Genomic DNA, 16,130 nt, shown 5'->3' on the forward strand with positions numbered 1-16,130 from the left:
CTGACTCTCTGTGTGACCCTGGGCAGTTGCTCCTACACCTCCGCGACCCAGGGTCAGAACAAGCAGCTGGGGAGGGGCACAAATTGAAGAGAGGTCTGATTTCAGCTCTAGGTAAACTGAACCACTCACGACAGAGCAAATAGGAGCTTATTCCGCCCAGAGGAATGCCAGAGGGGTCTGGTGGCCTCTCAGAGGGGACAGGAAAGGGTGAGGCACCTAATGATGGGGCTGGAGGAGCACCTGGGTTCCCTGAAGGTGGCTATCCCGCTGTGCCTGTGGCAGGCACAGCACAGCGAAGGCTCTTACACAGCCTGTCCTGGTACTCGGGCAATGCTGCCTAATTCTCCAGGACCTCTCACAGTCCCTGCTTCTTGATGCCCCTCCTACCCCTTCTCCTCCACATCTTTGCACACAGTCCCCTGGAGCGGGAATGCCATTTCTCTGCTCCATTCCATCAGGAAAATGACCTCAGATTCAGGACATACCTCTTACTCTTCAAAGCACTTCCTAGGTGGTGGGTTAGTCACATTCCCTGCTTGGGACATTTCCTAACCCTAGCATGGATCATCCTGTCCTGTTATTGTGTGCTGCTGTCTCTCCCATCAGACCAGGACCCAATGACGGGGCCTGAGGCAGACCTCCTGGTACCACCCAGAATGTCCCTGGCACAAACAGGTGTGTCAGGGACCCAGTGTGATCTGTGGGCAGTAAATGGATGAGTGATGGGGTGGTAACTGCTGAGCCCAGAGCCTCAGACCAGCTGGGAAGCTCATTTTCTTTCTTTCTTTTATTTTGTATTTTTCTGAAGCTGGAAACGGGGAGAGACAGTCAGACAGACTCCCGCATGCGCCTGACCAGGATCCACCCGGCACACCCACCAGTGGGTGACGCTCTGCCCACCAGGGGGCGATGCTCTGCCCCTCCGGGGCATCGCTCTGCTGCGACCAGAGCCACTCTAGCGCCTGGGGCGGAGGCCAGGAGCTATCCCCAGCGCCCGGGCCATCTTTGCTCCATTGGAGCCTTGGCTGCGGGAGGGGAAGAGAGAGACAGAGAGGAAGGAGGGCTGGGGGGTGGAGAAGCAAATGGGCGGAAAGCTCACTTTCCAGAGGGGTTTGCTGATGGTTAGGTGCTCTGGGCAGGAAGTGGCTGCGTCCTAGGGAAGAAGAGATGGAGGTACTCCTATGTGGAGACCCTACATGCCATATGGCCTTTTTAATCTCGAACAGCTGGGTGGCCCTCAGGCTCCATTTTGAAATAGGGAGACAGGCCCAGAGAGATGCCACCAGCTTCTAAAGGTAAGGGTTGTATGGGGCCAACCTTGCTGAGACAGAAGGAGGTAAGGTATCAGGTCCTTCCTTCCTGGCTTCACCAGCTGGTCCTCTCCACCCCCACCCTGGGCCCAGGGCTGCAGGGCAGGAAGTGAAAGGTGCCTGCAGGAAGCCCCAGGAGGAACTGAGACTTCAGCCAGCCCCACCCCAGACCCTCCTTCAGGAAAAACTGGCCATACACACAGGCTAGGGGAAAGGGGGCTGCTTCCCTCCATTCCTTCCCCAATAATCAATTCTGCCAGAGTCTATCTTGGATCCCTCTTACTGCAAAAAGAGACCATTTGGGGAAAGAAATCTTTGAGTAGTGATGAAAGCAAGGAGTGGAACCTGGGGCCCTGGCTGGATAGTTCAGGTGTTTGAACCTTTGTCCCTATACGCCAAGGTTATGGGTTTGATCCCTGGTCAGGGTACATACAAAAATCAATAAGTGAGCCCTGACTGGTTGGCTCAGTGGATAGATCATCGGCCCGGTGTGCATACATCCCTGGTTCAATCCCTGGTCAAGGCACATGTGAAAAGCAACCATCTGCTTCTCTTCCTCTCCCTTTCCCCCTTCTCTCTCTCTTCTCCTCTTGCAGCCAGCCCTGGGCTCTGAAGATAGCTTGGTTAATTCGAGCATCAGCCCCAGATGGGGTTTGCCAGGTGGATCCCGGTCTGAGTGCATGCAGGAGTCTGTCTCTTCATCTCCTTTCCTCTCACTTAAAGAAAAATAAAAAAGAATTGACCAGTGAGTGAGTACATAAATGGGTGGAACAACATATTGGTGTTTTCTCTCTCTTTCAAATCAATCAATAAAAAAGTTTTTTTTTAAAAAAAGAGGTATAACCTGGGTTCAATCCCTGGAGTCAGCCCCTCAAGGAGGGTACCTGGGTCAGTGACTTTCTGGATGGGGCAGGGGCTGGAGCCTGGGTCTAGCCCAGCTCCATCACTACTTATTGTATCTCGGGCAAGATCTCTTCACCTCTCTGGGTCTCTCTTTTTCTATCAGCAAAATGGGTCATATAATCCCTGGTCCTGAGCATAAAAGCTCAGGTCCAGATTGGCAAAAAAAGCAATTCAACCAACAGGGGCCTTTAAAAAGCTCAAGAACTTTGGTTGCAATAACTCTCCTTCTAGAAACAGACTCAGGCAATGATTTATGTACAAGAAGGTACTACTATCTCAATAACAGATACAACAGTCCTCCCTTACCTGTGGGAGAATTGTCCAAGAACTCTAGTGGATGCCTGAAACCAATTATAGTACTAAACTCTATATAGACTGTTTTTTTTCCCTATACATGCGTACCTATGATAAAATAAACAATAAGAGATTAACAACAATAATGAATAATAAAATAGAACAATTACGACAATATACGATAATAAAAGTTATGTGAATGTGGCCACTCTTTTCAGGGAGTCTGCAGTCTCTGTATGGGCTCAATACTTTCTGGCACAATACGTTGCCTTCATTTGGAACATGTTTTCTGTTCACATCTCTCACTCTCAAATTTAATGCCCTTTCCATCCCAATTAAGCACTTATCAAACACTGTGGCTGTAACTTTTGCAGTCTGAAGTGTAAGAGCAAAACGAGCACAAATTTCTTTTTCCTCCTTCACAATTTCATGGATAGGAAAATTGTTCTGACTGTAGATCTTAGTAACTTCAGCATATAGTTGTTGTTGTTTTTTTCTTTTCTTATTGAGTAGAGAACTTTCTCTTTTTCACTTAAAGGAATCATTTTATTGCTTCTGTTTGGCATATATGAATTGCCAGCGTCACTACTCTGGTGCTTTGGGGCCATTATTAGGTAAATAAGATTAACTTGAATACCCACATTATATCTGATATCAAAGATGGCTAAGTGACAAAAGGGCAGAGAGTGTGTAGGCATGGTGACGCTGGCCAGAGGCATGATTCACGTCCCAGGCAGGTCAGAGCAGGACAACGCAGAAGTTCATCGCCCTACTCAGAACAGTGCACAATATAAAACGTACAAATTGTTTATTTTATTTTATTTTATTTTTTACAGAGACAGAGAGAGAGTCAAAGAGAGGGATAGAAAGGCAGGAACGAAGAGAGATGAGAAGCATCAATCATCAGTTTTTTTGTTGCAACACCTTAGTTGTTCATTGATTGCTTTCTCATATGTGCTTTGACCACGAGCCTTCAGCAGACCGAGTAACCCCTTGCTCGAGCCAGCAACCTTGGGTCCAAGCTGGTGAGCCTTGCTCAAACCAGATGAGCCCGCACTCAAGCTGGCGACCTTGAGGTCTGGAACCTGGGTCTTCTGCATCCCAGTCCGATGCTCTATCCACTGCGCCACCGCCTGATCAGGCCAAATTGTTTATTTTTGGAATATTCTATTTAACATTTTCAAACCACAGTTGACTTCAAAATGAAACTGTGGATAAGGGGTGACCACTGTAAAAACTGAAAAAGAACCAAATGCTCCAGTGGCGAACTTTTTCAACATCTGTAAGGTTTTCATCTTGTTTATGAAGTGCTTAAAAGCCAGAGAAGTCAACAAACATAACAGTCAAGATAAGAACTTATATGTATAAAATTATTATAATCATGCAGATAATCTACCACTCAGGCCTGGTGTTGCTGGATTATGGGTCATTTCTCTGTAGACTCCATCCTGGATTGCTCTCAAATTTTCCAAAGTGGCTACAAAACACATGCCTTGATTGTTTAAATAAAAACTCTTTAGCCTGGCCTGTGGTAACGCAGTGGATAAAACAATGATCTAGAATGCTGAGGTTGCTGGTTCAAAATCCAGGCTTGCCTGGTCAAGGCACGTACAAGAAGCAACTACGAGTTGGTGCCTCTCTTTCCTCTCCCCCTGGCGCTCTCTCTCTCTTCTCTCTCAAAACAAACAAAAAAACTATTTGTTTAAAGCAAACACAAACACCCACACCCCTCCTCCAGGTGCAATTATAAAGATCAAATGAGGCATTTTTGCAAAAGCTCCTTAGGAAACAATGCTGAGGACAGGAGGCCAGAGACTGGAGGCTTCTGGGAGATGGGTCCCTTTTGGGGGCTGGGAGAGACTGACCCCTTCCTTGCCTACCTCTCCTCTGGCCTCTGCTCCTGGTTCTTCCCTAATGAACTTCCCTTGTGTTACTTGCTGGATGACAGTGATGCCAAGTCTTCTTCCCTGAGTCTGTTTCCTCATCTGTAAAGTGAGGATTCTCTAAGGTTCCTTCCAGGCCTTCTCCTCTGAGGATCATAGGCCAAAGAGAACTTTGCATCTAGCCTCCCCATTTTTCAGCAAATGAAACTGAGACTGGAGAGGAAGCTACACACTAGTCAGGGCTTCAGCCGGGACACAGTGGTGCCAGAGGTTTGCATGTCTGGGCCCCAGAGGAGTTTCAACCACTTGTTTCACCTCCAAGGCCCAGCCCCAGCTGTGGGGCTCTAGTGAAAAAGGTGTGTCGGGGGATGGGGTGGACAGAAACAGCTCAGGCTCCTTCAACCCCTGGGATGGAGGAAAGTGCATGACTGGGGTCACTCAGCATCTACTGTTCACCCTCTTGCCTACTGCCTGCTACCTGACCTCACCCTAGCCATCTGGCTCCCTGGAGGGAGGGGCATCTGAGATGGTTTCAGGGAGGGAGTTTGCCAGGAAAAGACTTAGATGTGAGTGTCCAGGTGCTGGGGGTTCCATGCTGCTGGCTGATGTCTTCTGAGCTGGGAAAGGGATAGGCAGGAAGGGTACGTATTTGCTGGGCAACTCTGATGTCAAGTCAGGGAGAGATGAGCCAAAAACATCAATGCATGGAACAGAATGTGGCAAGGTTCTACAGAAGGACAAAATGGTACCCAGAATCCCATCTTCTGACAACCAGTCCAGTGATCCTTCCAAAGATGCTCTCCAGGGTGGGGTCCTGGTCAGGAGGTCTAACCCTGGGTAGGAGAGCTGGCAGGGAGGCTGACTGAGTGATAGCATGGTCAAGAACTCAAGAGAGGTCTCAGCCCCAGGCCCAGGCCAACTGCCACCGCTGCCATAGGCACAGTTCCATTGGGATGGTGGGTGACCCCAGGGACTGGCACAGAATGGTTGTGAACCCAGCATTTCAGGCCCAGTGCTTGGGGAGGGCAGGCCACAGAGAGAAGGGAGCTCAAGGGACATCAGGTCTAGCTGGTTTAAGGCCACAGGCTTATGAAGAAACCTGCTGTCCTGAACCCTACCCTGTGTAGGGCTGAGTGAGCTTTGGAGGCAGCTGGGACCCCAGGTAGTCTCTGAGGGAGATGCTTGTCAGTGCACCTTCAGCATGAGTTTTTGGTTCTGCCCCAGGGGCTGTAGACTTCCTCCTAAGTGCAAATCTTGGGATCTGGAAGCTGCCCCTGGAGTGAGAATGGCATCATAGTACTTAGCAGACTGAGCCAAGCTCAGGGTTGACACTGGGGTACAGATACTTGAGAATCAGCACAATCCAGACTATTTCTTAAAATCATCTTGTATTAAATCCCAAAGCAACCCCATCAGTTAGTTTTTTGATCAGCGATGCAGCCATGCGCATCAGTTTCAAAGGAGGACAGCTCTGAGAACAAAGTATTAAAGAAATAAAACATCCAGCTACAAATTATGCATCTTCTCACTTGATCCTTTTCCTAAATTCATTTTGTTTTAACGGTGGCTTCCCCACTCTAAAAGAAAAATCTCCTAGTCAAAGTGTTCCAACCACTCAAAAGCACAGGAGCTCATCACAACTTTCCAGGGCTCCCAAAGATAGTCGAGTTTTAAGCCAAACACTGACAGGCCATACAACATCGTGCCAGCTGAATCCTGTGGGCTGCAGTGTCTGTGGTTCTGCAGGGTTAGCTGGGGAGCAGCCTGCTTCCTAGAGAAGGAGCCGGTGGATGCTGGGATGAGGAGCTGAATTCAACCTCCAGTCCCCTGGCTGACTGCCCACAGGGAGGACAGGGGCCACTTCCTGCCCCTTCCATCACTGCTCTTGCTCAGGGCCGGCAGTCTTGGTGGTCACCAGCTCAGTGGAGCCCAGCTCTGTGGCTGGCACCGGGACACTATGGGCAGGTGGAATAGTGGCTGGACTGTCTCTGGGTGAGGGCCAGACTGGAGCTGTGGCATCAAGGGGTCCAGAAGAGCAGATGATGACGTTGTCTAGGGGCTCTGGTGAGGGGGGTAAAGCAGGGTCAAGATTGGGGCACAGCGTTCTCCATCCCTGTTCTGCAAGCCTCACCGGCAGGAAAACCCTCCCCCTGAGACATCAGTGGATGAAGCCCCATGCAGAGGGGGAGGGGTGACACATGATCAGCCCTCAGGGCAGGAAGTGCTGAGAGGGCAGCAAAATGAGGGTGCTGACAGAGGCCAGAGGAAGTATGGCTGCCAGTCTGGACACTCTGGAGAGAGTACAGGACAGAACCCTCTCTCACTGGACTCCCAGCCTGAGTGTCTTCCGTGGGTCTGGGAGGCCACCAGCTGTGTCCCTCACTTGGACTGGGGTCTCGGCCTGAGTCCCTCAGAGCAGCTCCCCCCCCCTTTCCAGCATTACCCCCAAGAGCCCTGCCACCCCCTATCACACTGCCCTTATCCCTTGAGGTGGGACCCTCTCGACTGGGCCGTGCCTCTTGGGTCCCCAAGACGCGGAGCTTACCGTCCTGCGTTCCGTCCGGGGCCTCTGGGGGAGCGGGCCCGCGGAGCGGACGCCGCCGCCGCCGCCGCCAGCTCACTAAGGCCACCAGGACCAGGGCCAGCGCCAGGCCCAGCAGCGCGGGGGCGCCGACGAGCAACGCGGGCAGCGGCAGCGCCTCCTCGGCCTGGGCGGTGACCTCCGCTCCAACCGACTCCCGCGGCTGCAGCGCGGTCCCGGGCTCCAGGCTGCTTGGCTCAGAGGCTAGAGGAGCGGACAGGGAGGGGGGGCAGGGGACACAGAGAGGGGAGGGATGACCAGCGAGGAGGATAGGGTCGGGGGAAGGCGAGGCTGGACCAGGGAGGGGAGGGTCGGCGTGGAGGGTGGGGGCATACAGGAGGAAAGAGAGGGACGGTGAGGGCCATGCGATGGTGACTAGTCCCCATACCGAGGTCTGCCCATCACTCCCATCAACTCGTTGCCCGACCCCCAACCATCTTGGGACGGAGTGGGGGGGGTCGCTATGCATCTGCTCTGGCAGCGGAGTCTCCGTGGTGGCACTACCCTCCCCTTTCTTCCCAAGGCCGCCCTGCAAGCCGTCGGAGGGAGTCGGCTTTTACCCGGTCTCGGCTCCGGCGTCCGGAGGAGCCTGCAGGCCACGCAGTCGCGGACCAGCGGGTCAAAGCACTGGGTCTGAATGCACTGCGTGGGCGCTGGTCCAACCTTGCCCCTCCGGCTCCTCGCCGCTCGCTTCATGCTGCCGATGTGCCGCACACCCAGCAAGGACTGAGTCGGCTCCGCTGCCCCACTGGGAGGAAACTGGGAGGGGCCACAACCACTGCCCCCGGCCCCGCCCTCTTGCCTACTGGAGTGGGACCGCTAGACCTTGCACCAAGACCTTCTTTTTCTACCTGTGGTTCCTCCATTTAACCACTCTACCTTCACCCCCAGTCGCTCGCTGGGCCCGGGCTCTGCTGAGCACTGGGACTAGGGCTGGCAGCCTGCTCTTGGACAGCAAAGGAAGGGCCCTGCAGCCAGTACACAGACCTCTGGGTGGCATCCTCTGTCCTGCTCCCAAGGCCAACTCACAGCCCCAGGTGATCCTGACCAATCTCTCCCCCAACCTGCCTCCTTTTCTGGGCAGCCCTCTGCCTTTCCCAGGCAGACCTGTTTCGTTAGATCAAACACATACTGAGTGCTTGCGTTGGATGTGTCCTGAGGGACTTCCACAGTGCAGGTGATGATGGGGGAGACAATGTAGGTCTCCACTATGGAGGGTGCAGGAAGGCCTAGTGGACATGAGGAGCAGTTTGCTGGAGGGAGTGGGGTCTGGTTAGGGGAGCTTGATAGAGAATGGGCCCAGTGTGAGCAAAGGCCTCAAGGCCCAAATTTGAAGTGCTATAAACAGAGGGCTGGCCTGAGGCCTTGACTGGGCTTAGAGCTCGGACTCTGGCCCCAAGGCACTAGGGAACTATGCAGGGCTTTAAACTGGGAATGCCACAGATCTGTATGTTGGCAAGGAACCTCTGGCTGAAGCAGAGAGCACAGAGGGCGTATGGGGTGGGTAGTCAAGAGTTTAGAGACAGCCCAGTCTCCAGATCCTAAGCAGGAGGGAGACTCAGATCAACAGATGGACAAGCAGACTAAGACCTGGTAGGCAGCACACCCACCCCAATTCCTTTTTCCCAGGTCTGTGTATCCTGGGCTGCTCACCCCTGTCTCACAGAGGCCCCTCCTGTCTGTCTTTACTTCTTAGTATTTGGGTTACCCTACTTGTCTCTCACCCATCTCAGACACACACACAAGCTCCCTCAGGCTTTCTTGGCTTCTGCTGCTCCGTTCCCGGGGACAGGGGCTGGCAGAGATCCTCAGCATGGAGCTCAGGCTTAAAGCCTCATGGAGAGCCATACCAGCCCCTAAGATCTCTAGGGATAGGGGCACAAAGAAAGGAGTAACTGTCCAGGGGGCAGAGAAGGAGCATGGGGGCAGGAGTGGTTCGTTAGCAGATGTAAGGAGCAGGGAAACCTTCCAGGCAGAAGGACCAGTAAGGGCAAAAGCATGGCTTGGTGAAAGGGGGAGCTTTCTCTGGAGACAGGCATGGCCCCTTCCTCAGGGAATGCTGAGGAGGGCGGAGGGAGGGAAGGAGCCCAGGCTGCAGGTGGATAGGGCCCAGCCTCAAGCCACGGCAAGGGCAGTGAGAACCCCAAGTGAGGTGTCTGAATGGAAGGTCAGAGCCTCTGAACTATGCTTTAGAAGGGACTATGTCTTTGGTTGCTATGGAATTGGAGACTGGACAGGTAAGTGAAGCAGCGAGTAGCTGGCACCATGGTCCAGGGCAGGGGAACCTTCTGGCCGCTGTTTAGGAGGAATGAGTGATGCTATGGAGTAAGGAAAGCAAGGCTGGTCCTGGGTTTCTGTCTCAAGGGACCCTGAGGACTCACACAGAACCCCGAACTGGCCAGCCTTGAAGGGGTCTGGAACACTGCCTCCCCAGTCCGTGTCCACGGGCCAGCAACTTTGTGGCAGGAAGGTGTAGGTGGTGGGGCAGCGACAAAGGAGAAGTGGGTGTGGGTGTGTGGTGAGGGGGTGGAGGAGCCAGGAGCCTGGAGAGGAGCACTGGCAAGGAAGGCCTTCCTATGGGGCAGAGGGGTGAGGGCGAGGGAGAAACTGGGTCCCCTCCCCACCCATCACCCTCACCCTGAGGACTGCAGAGCCTTCACTTAAACTTTGTGCCAGACATTCAGGCATAGCAGGTAGAGGCCTGTGGGAACCCAGGGCAGGAACCCCATGCCTGGGGAGGGTGGGCCAGGTCTAGGATCATTTCTATGAGCCCCGTCTGACTCCTCAGGCAGAGAGCAGAGGAGGTGGCCCTGGAGGGCCCCAAGACAAAGTGGGAGAGGAGTTATAGATCAGCAATCCTGCATGTTGGCACAAACAGCTCTGAGGGAGAAGCAGGGATACTCATTGGACACTAATGTCTACTGGGTGCCTCCTTTCGCCTTCACAGGGCAGGTGTCAAGAACAAAGCCAGCAACAGTGAAAGGCCTGTAGGATTCTTATGAGTGGTACTTGCAGGTGCTTGACCCCAGCCAAACCTTTACATTTGTGCCTCCTAAATGGGGACAGGGGGTGGGGGGGAGACCTCAAAGCTCTGCTTGGGTGACTTAACAGTTAAAAAAAGAAATTTCACCATTAGACCAATGTGGTAAAAGTTAGGTTACTCCTCAGTGAATTCTTTTGTTTTCATAGCAATTAAGTTGATTAAATTCTTCAAGTCTTCTACATCACTTTTTGTTTATGAGATGTGACCAAGAGAGAGGAGTTAAAGTTTCTAACATTGATGTGCTTCTTGCAAAATTTCCTTGTTGTTTTGATAGTTTTTTACTTTAAATAATTTGACCTCATCACCTCAATGTGTTCTTAAGCAGAAAATAGAAACTTTAGTGTTGAAAAGTCCTTGTGATGGAAATTGTCTCTTGTTTTCTCAAGTTTTCATTCACTGATAATTTTTTTTAAAGATTAATTTGGGGTCAGGTAGAAAGGAGTTTCCCTTGATCTTTGTCCTCAAATTCCCCCCAAAACACTCTCCCAGTGACTATGACACTGGCATTATAATGAGGTCTGTTTTTGTTGGTTTTGTGTGTATGTATGTACGAGAGAAAGAGAGAGAGAGCGAGAGAGACGGGAAGGGAGAGAGATGAGAAGCATCAACTTGTAGTTGCAGCACTTTTTTTAGTTGTTCATTGATTGCTTTCTCATACGTATCTTGACTGGGGGGCTCCAGCAGAGCCAGTGACCTCTTGCTTAAGCCAACAACCTTGGGCTCAAGACAGTGACCTTGAGATTCAAGCCAGCGAACTTTGGGCTCAAGCTGGTGACCTCAGCGTCCCAGGTCAACGCTCTATCCACTGTGCACCACTGGTCAGGCTAATGAGGTCTGTTTTTTTTCAGGTGGGGAAAACAGGGCTCTGAGAGACAAAGAGATGACCCAGCACATAGGAGGGGGCCTGGAAGGGGTCTGTGTTCAGCCAACTGTGAAGCATAGCCTGTGCCCTTCACGCCCTGGGGACAGGGTGGGGGAAGTGAGGAAATTCAGGGCCTGTTGGAGAAGCTTAGTGTTATGGGGGAGGGCAGTCCCTAGGGACAGGCAGACCCAGCCCCCTCAGATTTGGATATGAAAGTGCTCTGAGATCCAGAATGTACTCTGTACTTAGCTAAAAATTAGTTTTATATGTAATTCTGTAATACCTGAACACATTCTCACGAAAAAACCCTCAAACAATACAGCACCTCTGGCCTGACTTGTGGTGGTGTAGTGGATAAAGTGTCAACCTGGAAATGCTGAGGTCGCTGGTTCGAAATCCTGGGCTTGCCTGGTCAAGGCACATATGGGAGTTGATGCTTCCAGCTCCTCCCCCCCTTCTCTCTCTCTGTCTCTCCCTCTCCTCTCTAAAAAAATGAATAAATAAATTAATTAATTAAAAAAAAATACAGCACCTCTGAGTAACAAAGGGCATTTCCCTCCCTTCCCCAGAGGAAGCTTCTTCACTTTGGAGTTTTTCATTTCAGTTTTGTGTCTTGCTTCTAAATTCTGTGTGTGTGTGTGCGTGCGTGTGTGTGTGTGCACGCATGTAGACTAGCAGGTTTTGTGTTTTGTAAAGGGGCCACAGAGCGGGAGTTCTGTTGGCCTTCCCCATACCCCTCAGCCTGGGCCCCTGTGCTTCATGTTGGCTCTCTCCATCTTATTTTGCCCACACACCCAGAATAAATTCCCTTTGCCTTTGCAAATATTTAGCTCTGATAAACAGTACACTGCTAGGAAGTCTTCCTCACTGGGGACAGTGGGAATGATGTGATGTTGGTCTTCTGGATACTGGAAGAGGGGTGGGAGAGCCAGGGAGATCAGTATAAAATCTTGGTGGGACCAGAGAGCCCTCTAATTCCCACCCCTATCCCCCTGAACTCAAGCTATGTGAGGGTAAGTCAGGCCCTTCCATGAAGCATTACAAAATCGACATCCAGGTTTCACAAGTCCAAGCTGCCCCATTCTTGGTACACACACACACACACACACACACACACACACACACACACAATGCAATCCAGTACTCCAAGGGGACTCTGGAATAGGGAAATGTGGGCCTGTCATGCTTCTCTCAGGTAAAAAAAAATACCCCAGTCCCTTAGGCTCCCTGTCCTGGAGAGTGGAGCCCTCACCTCCTGGGGGCCAGGCTTGAAGGTGGAAGGAGGCTGAGGGGGAGTTGTTGGGAGGGAGAGGAGCAGGGCCCTCCCCTGGGCCACTGCTTCCTCAGGCCTCATTCAGTGTAACACATAGGAGGGACAAGTTGCTCCTGGCTCCGGACCTCCTGCAGGCTTCTGACCCTGTGTGAAAGGAGGGGCAGACCCCATATGCAGACACTTCCACTCATTTATCAAATACTTACTGAGACCTACTATGCTCCAGGCACTGTTCCAGGTTCTGGGGAGACAGCAGGGAACTACAGAGACCAAAGCCAAACAGTGAAAACATTTAGTAGGTGGGAAGTGCCAGGAAGAAATATCCTGGCGGGATGGGTGCCAGAGAGGGCCAGGGAAGGCCTGGTGAGACCTTGGAACAGAGGGCGGGAGGTGAGCATGGCTCCTGAGGACATCCGGGGAGAAACAACAAGGCCCAGGGAACACAGCTACCAGGAAAATGGCAGAGCACGGGACCGCCTCTCCACCTGCCTGGCCCTGTGCCCACAGCCACTGCACCCCTACCCTCAACCCTGTAGGGGAGGTGGCATCAGGTTCTACTTTATATTTATATATATATGTATTTTTTATTTATTCATTTTAGAGAGGAGAGAAAGAGGGGTAAAAGAGAGAGAAAAAGGCAGGCAGGCCCAGGGTTTTGAACTGGCGACCTTAGCGTTTTTAGGTTGACACTTTGTGCCACCACAGGTCAGGCAGGTTCTACTTTACATAGAGGAAAGCAAGCTCAGAAGGATGAGGGGAGACCCAGGCAGCCCCTTGGTCCCTGAGCTCTCCCAACACCCCTCACATGACACACACATCTGTGGGGTCCTCTCCCTGTCGGCAGATGATGGTTCTCGAGGAGCTTGTGGCCGAGAATAGTAGAGGAAGACCAAGTGGTGGGGAACCCACCCTTGCAGGGTCATTATCAGCATCTACCAAATGTTAGCCCCAGGGCCCCCAAAAGCCTTTGGCATTTCCCCTTGATGGCGGAGGGTGGGTCCAAGGAAGGCTGCCTCCTGTCCATGTCAGGGACACTGTGGACTGCTCACCAGGGCCTGGCAGCCCACCAGTCTCCTTTAGTCCCTCCTCCTTTGTCCCTCTGGTTGGCAAGTGTCTGGTGAAGTCTATTCACAATGATTCTCTGCCTGTCCCCTATGGCTCCAGGGGAGACTGAGGAAAGGGGGATTAAGCCAGTAGGTACCTTGTGGAAAGGGTCTCTTGTGTTGGATCCTGCCAGGTGAGCCTGGCCCAGCACTAGCAGTGTTGGGAGGGGGACAAACTGTGGCAAGTAGTGCTTCACGACAGCACTCTCCAGCTCACCTCATCCGCCACACAATCAGCCACCCCTCCGGGGCCACTGTCCACGGACGGCAGACATGGGACAGGCATGGTAGGTATCAGCTTATTTGGTTTTTCTGAGCCTCACAAGAACCTCAGGAGGCTCAGGGGCTCAGGGACAGGAAGTAAGCTGTGCCAGGTGACACTGCAGGTTGACCACAGACCCCAAGTCAGTGGGACTCAAAGGCCAGGTCCTTTCCCACTGCATCACTTCCCCTCTGTGGCCAGGTTGCCCTGTCTTAGCCCCAGCCCCAGGCTGCCCCTGCCCCTGCTCATTGAGGGGTGAAGGAGACAGGTGCCAGGCTGCAGAGGCCCCTCTCACCAGGCAGGCCCTGCCTCCTTCACAGGAAAGGGAAATACCGTAATTCAGGCCAGAATATTTGGGGCTGGGATGCCTCCTACAGAAATGTGAGTTCCCTGGGGCAGGCCCAAGGGCTGCCCACAGCCAGGTGGCCTGAGGGGACAAAAGAATCTGTGACCCTGAACAAGTCCTGCCCCTCTGAGAGCCTCAGGGGCCTCACCCATGCAGCAGGAGCCGGAAAGCTTCACTCTTGTCTCTGTGCTCAGAGGGCGGACCTCACAGCTTCCAGGGCCAGCTCAAGAGCATCTCTTGCTCTTGAGCCTCAGGCCTCCCACCCTCAGTTCATCAATAATTGCCTCCAATATGACCACCTTAGGACCATGGCCAGCCTGAGAGGTCTTAACATTTGTTTCAAGCTTTATGTTTAGAATAAGAGCCTCTCTTGCCTTGGCTGGATAGCTCAGTTGGTTGGAGCGTTGTCCCGGAGCACCGAGGTTGCTGGTTCAATCTCCAGTCAGAGCACATACAGGAGCAGCTCAATGTTCCTGTTCCTGTCTCTCTCCCTGCCTTTCTTTTTTTTTTTTTTTTCCTGAAGCTGGAAACGGGGAGAGACAGTCAGACAGACTCCCGCATGCGCCTGACCGGGATCCACCCGGCACGCCCACCAGGGGCGAAGCTCTGCCCACTAGGGGGCGATGCTCTGCCCTTCTGGGGCGGGGGGGGGGGTCGCTCTGTTGCGACCAGAGCCACTCTAGCGCCTGGGGCAGAGGCCAAGGAGCCATCCCCAGCGCCCGGGCCATCTTTGCTCCAATGGAACCTCAGCTGCGGGAGGGGAAGAGAGAGACAGAGAGGAAGGAGAGGGGGAGGGGTGGAGAAGCAAGTGGGTACTTCTCTTGTGTGCCCTGGCCGGGAATCGAACCCGGGATTTCTGCACGCCAGGCCGACGCTCTACCACTGAGCCAACCGGCCAGGGCTCTCCCTGCCTTTCTAAAAAAAAAAAAAAGAAAGACAGAAAGAAAGAAAAGAATAGTCTCTCATTCTCAGTCCTCCCAACCAGCTAGGGAGAAAAGTATTATTTGCCTGACCCTATTCTACAGATAAGGAAACTGAGGCTCATTAGGATAAGTGACCTGCTTAAGGTCATAAGATTAGTGAGCAGCCAAGCACAGGCTCTATCTCCCTGTACAGCGCCAAGCACCAACTCTGGGCAACAGGATGTAAATATAAAGACTGGTCTTCCATGACATCCCCTGGTCATACTGGCCTCTGGACAGTGCAAAGCAGACATCTGTCTGGCTGGGGGCATCAGACTGGATAGGGCCAATGATTGCCATTGACAGGTTGCATAGCTCCGTGAAGCAGCGGTGGCCTCTCAGTCTCAGGGCCCCTGCCAAGCTCGCTGGAGCTGGCAGCCGGATGGCACTGTTCCTTCAGCACTTGGATGGCTTCCAGATCCTCAGCTGGAGAATGCAATGCTCCTTTTCTTGTTAAATGGCACCAGGCAGCAAAGAAAATGTGGCAGAGGGACTGGAGAGAGCAATGTGACCTCCACTGGCTGGGGAGCAGGTTATGGGGCACAGGGAGGACCTCCCCTTGTCTCCAGCAAAGGGGCATGCCCAGAAGGGTCAGGCTGGCTGTGTCCACACCGCTCCCCTCTCCTGGTGAGGGCCAGTGCTCCTACCCCACTCACTGCCTTCTCCTCCACAAAGCCTCCCCCTGCGCTATGTGTACCCGGCAGCCATGTCCTGAGCTGCAGACCCCAATACAGGGGAGTGGCGCTCTAAGAGACTGTCCTTCAAGATGGCTTTCTCAGGGCCCTGGCTGGTTGGCTCAGTGGTAGAGCGTCGGCCTGGCGTGCAGGAATCCCGGGTTCGATTCCCAGCCAGGGCACACAGGAGAAGCACCCATCTGCTTCTCCACCCCTCCCGCAGCCAAGGCTCCACTGGAGCAAAGTTGGTCCGGGCATTGAGGATGGCTCCATGGCCTCTACCTCAGGCGCTAGGATGGCTCTGGATGCAACAGAACAACGCCCCAGATAGGCAGAGCATCACCCCCTGGTGGGCATGCCGGGGGGGGGGGGGGGGATCCTGGTCGGGCGCATGTGGGAGTCTGTCTGACTGCCTCCCCGTTTCCAACTTCAGAAAAATACAAAAAACAAAAAAAAAAGGATGGCTTTCTCAGTCACAAGGCCCAGGTGTCCTCATCACCTCTGTGTTCCCAGTTCAGGGCCTGCCCAACAGATGCCCCAAGTCTTTGTTCAACAATTAGCTGCATAAGAAAACTGGAGGAAAAAGCCGAGGATTGGGGCCAGAGGTTGGCTCTGCCACTGATCAGCTCTGACT

At 53.0% G+C, this 16,130-nt stretch overlaps 1 protein-coding gene across 2 annotated transcripts; it reads right to left on the reverse strand.

The window, feature by feature from the left end:
• Positions 1-3,364: 3,364 nt before the first annotated feature.
• On the reverse strand, positions 3,365-7,682 carry TNFRSF13C (TNF receptor superfamily member 13C). 2 transcript variants are annotated; one of them, XM_066361277.1, is made up of 3 exons: positions 7,532-7,682; positions 6,936-7,175; positions 3,365-6,451 (listed from the first exon to the last, which is right to left on the reverse strand). In XM_066361277.1, the coding sequence occupies exons 1-3, from the start codon at positions 7,665-7,667 to the stop codon at positions 6,267-6,269; spliced, it is 561 nt and encodes a 186-aa protein (XP_066217374.1). In that variant the 5' UTR covers positions 7,668-7,682; the 3' UTR covers positions 3,365-6,266. The 2 variants fall into 2 exon arrangements, with proteins under 2 accessions (XP_066217374.1, XP_066217373.1); XM_066361276.1 differs by having other exon boundaries at positions 6,936-7,262.
• Between the last annotated feature and the right edge of the window lie 8,448 nt (positions 7,683-16,130).

Source organism: Saccopteryx leptura, chromosome 1 (assembly GCF_036850995.1).
Source record: "Saccopteryx leptura isolate mSacLep1 chromosome 1, mSacLep1_pri_phased_curated, whole genome shotgun sequence".
NCBI lineage: Eukaryota > Metazoa > Chordata > Mammalia > Chiroptera > Emballonuridae > Saccopteryx > Saccopteryx leptura.

What these genes read in the sequence shown, in the direction of transcription:
- TNFRSF13C (XM_066361276.1), bottom strand. Translation starts at nt 7,667, where the DNA reads ATGAAGCGAGCGGCGAGGAGCCGGAGGGGCAAGGTTGGACCAGCGCCC. An exon ending in GACGCCGGAGCCGAGACCGG is followed by an intron (nt 7,263 to 7,531) that starts GTAAAAGCCGAC and finishes TCCCTGGTCCAG; the next exon opens with CCTCGCCTTCCCCCGACCCT. An exon ending in CCCGGACGGAACGCAGGACG is followed by an intron (nt 6,452 to 6,935) that starts GTAAGCTCCGCG and finishes CCCCCTCACCAG; the next exon opens with AGCCCCTAGACAACGTCATC.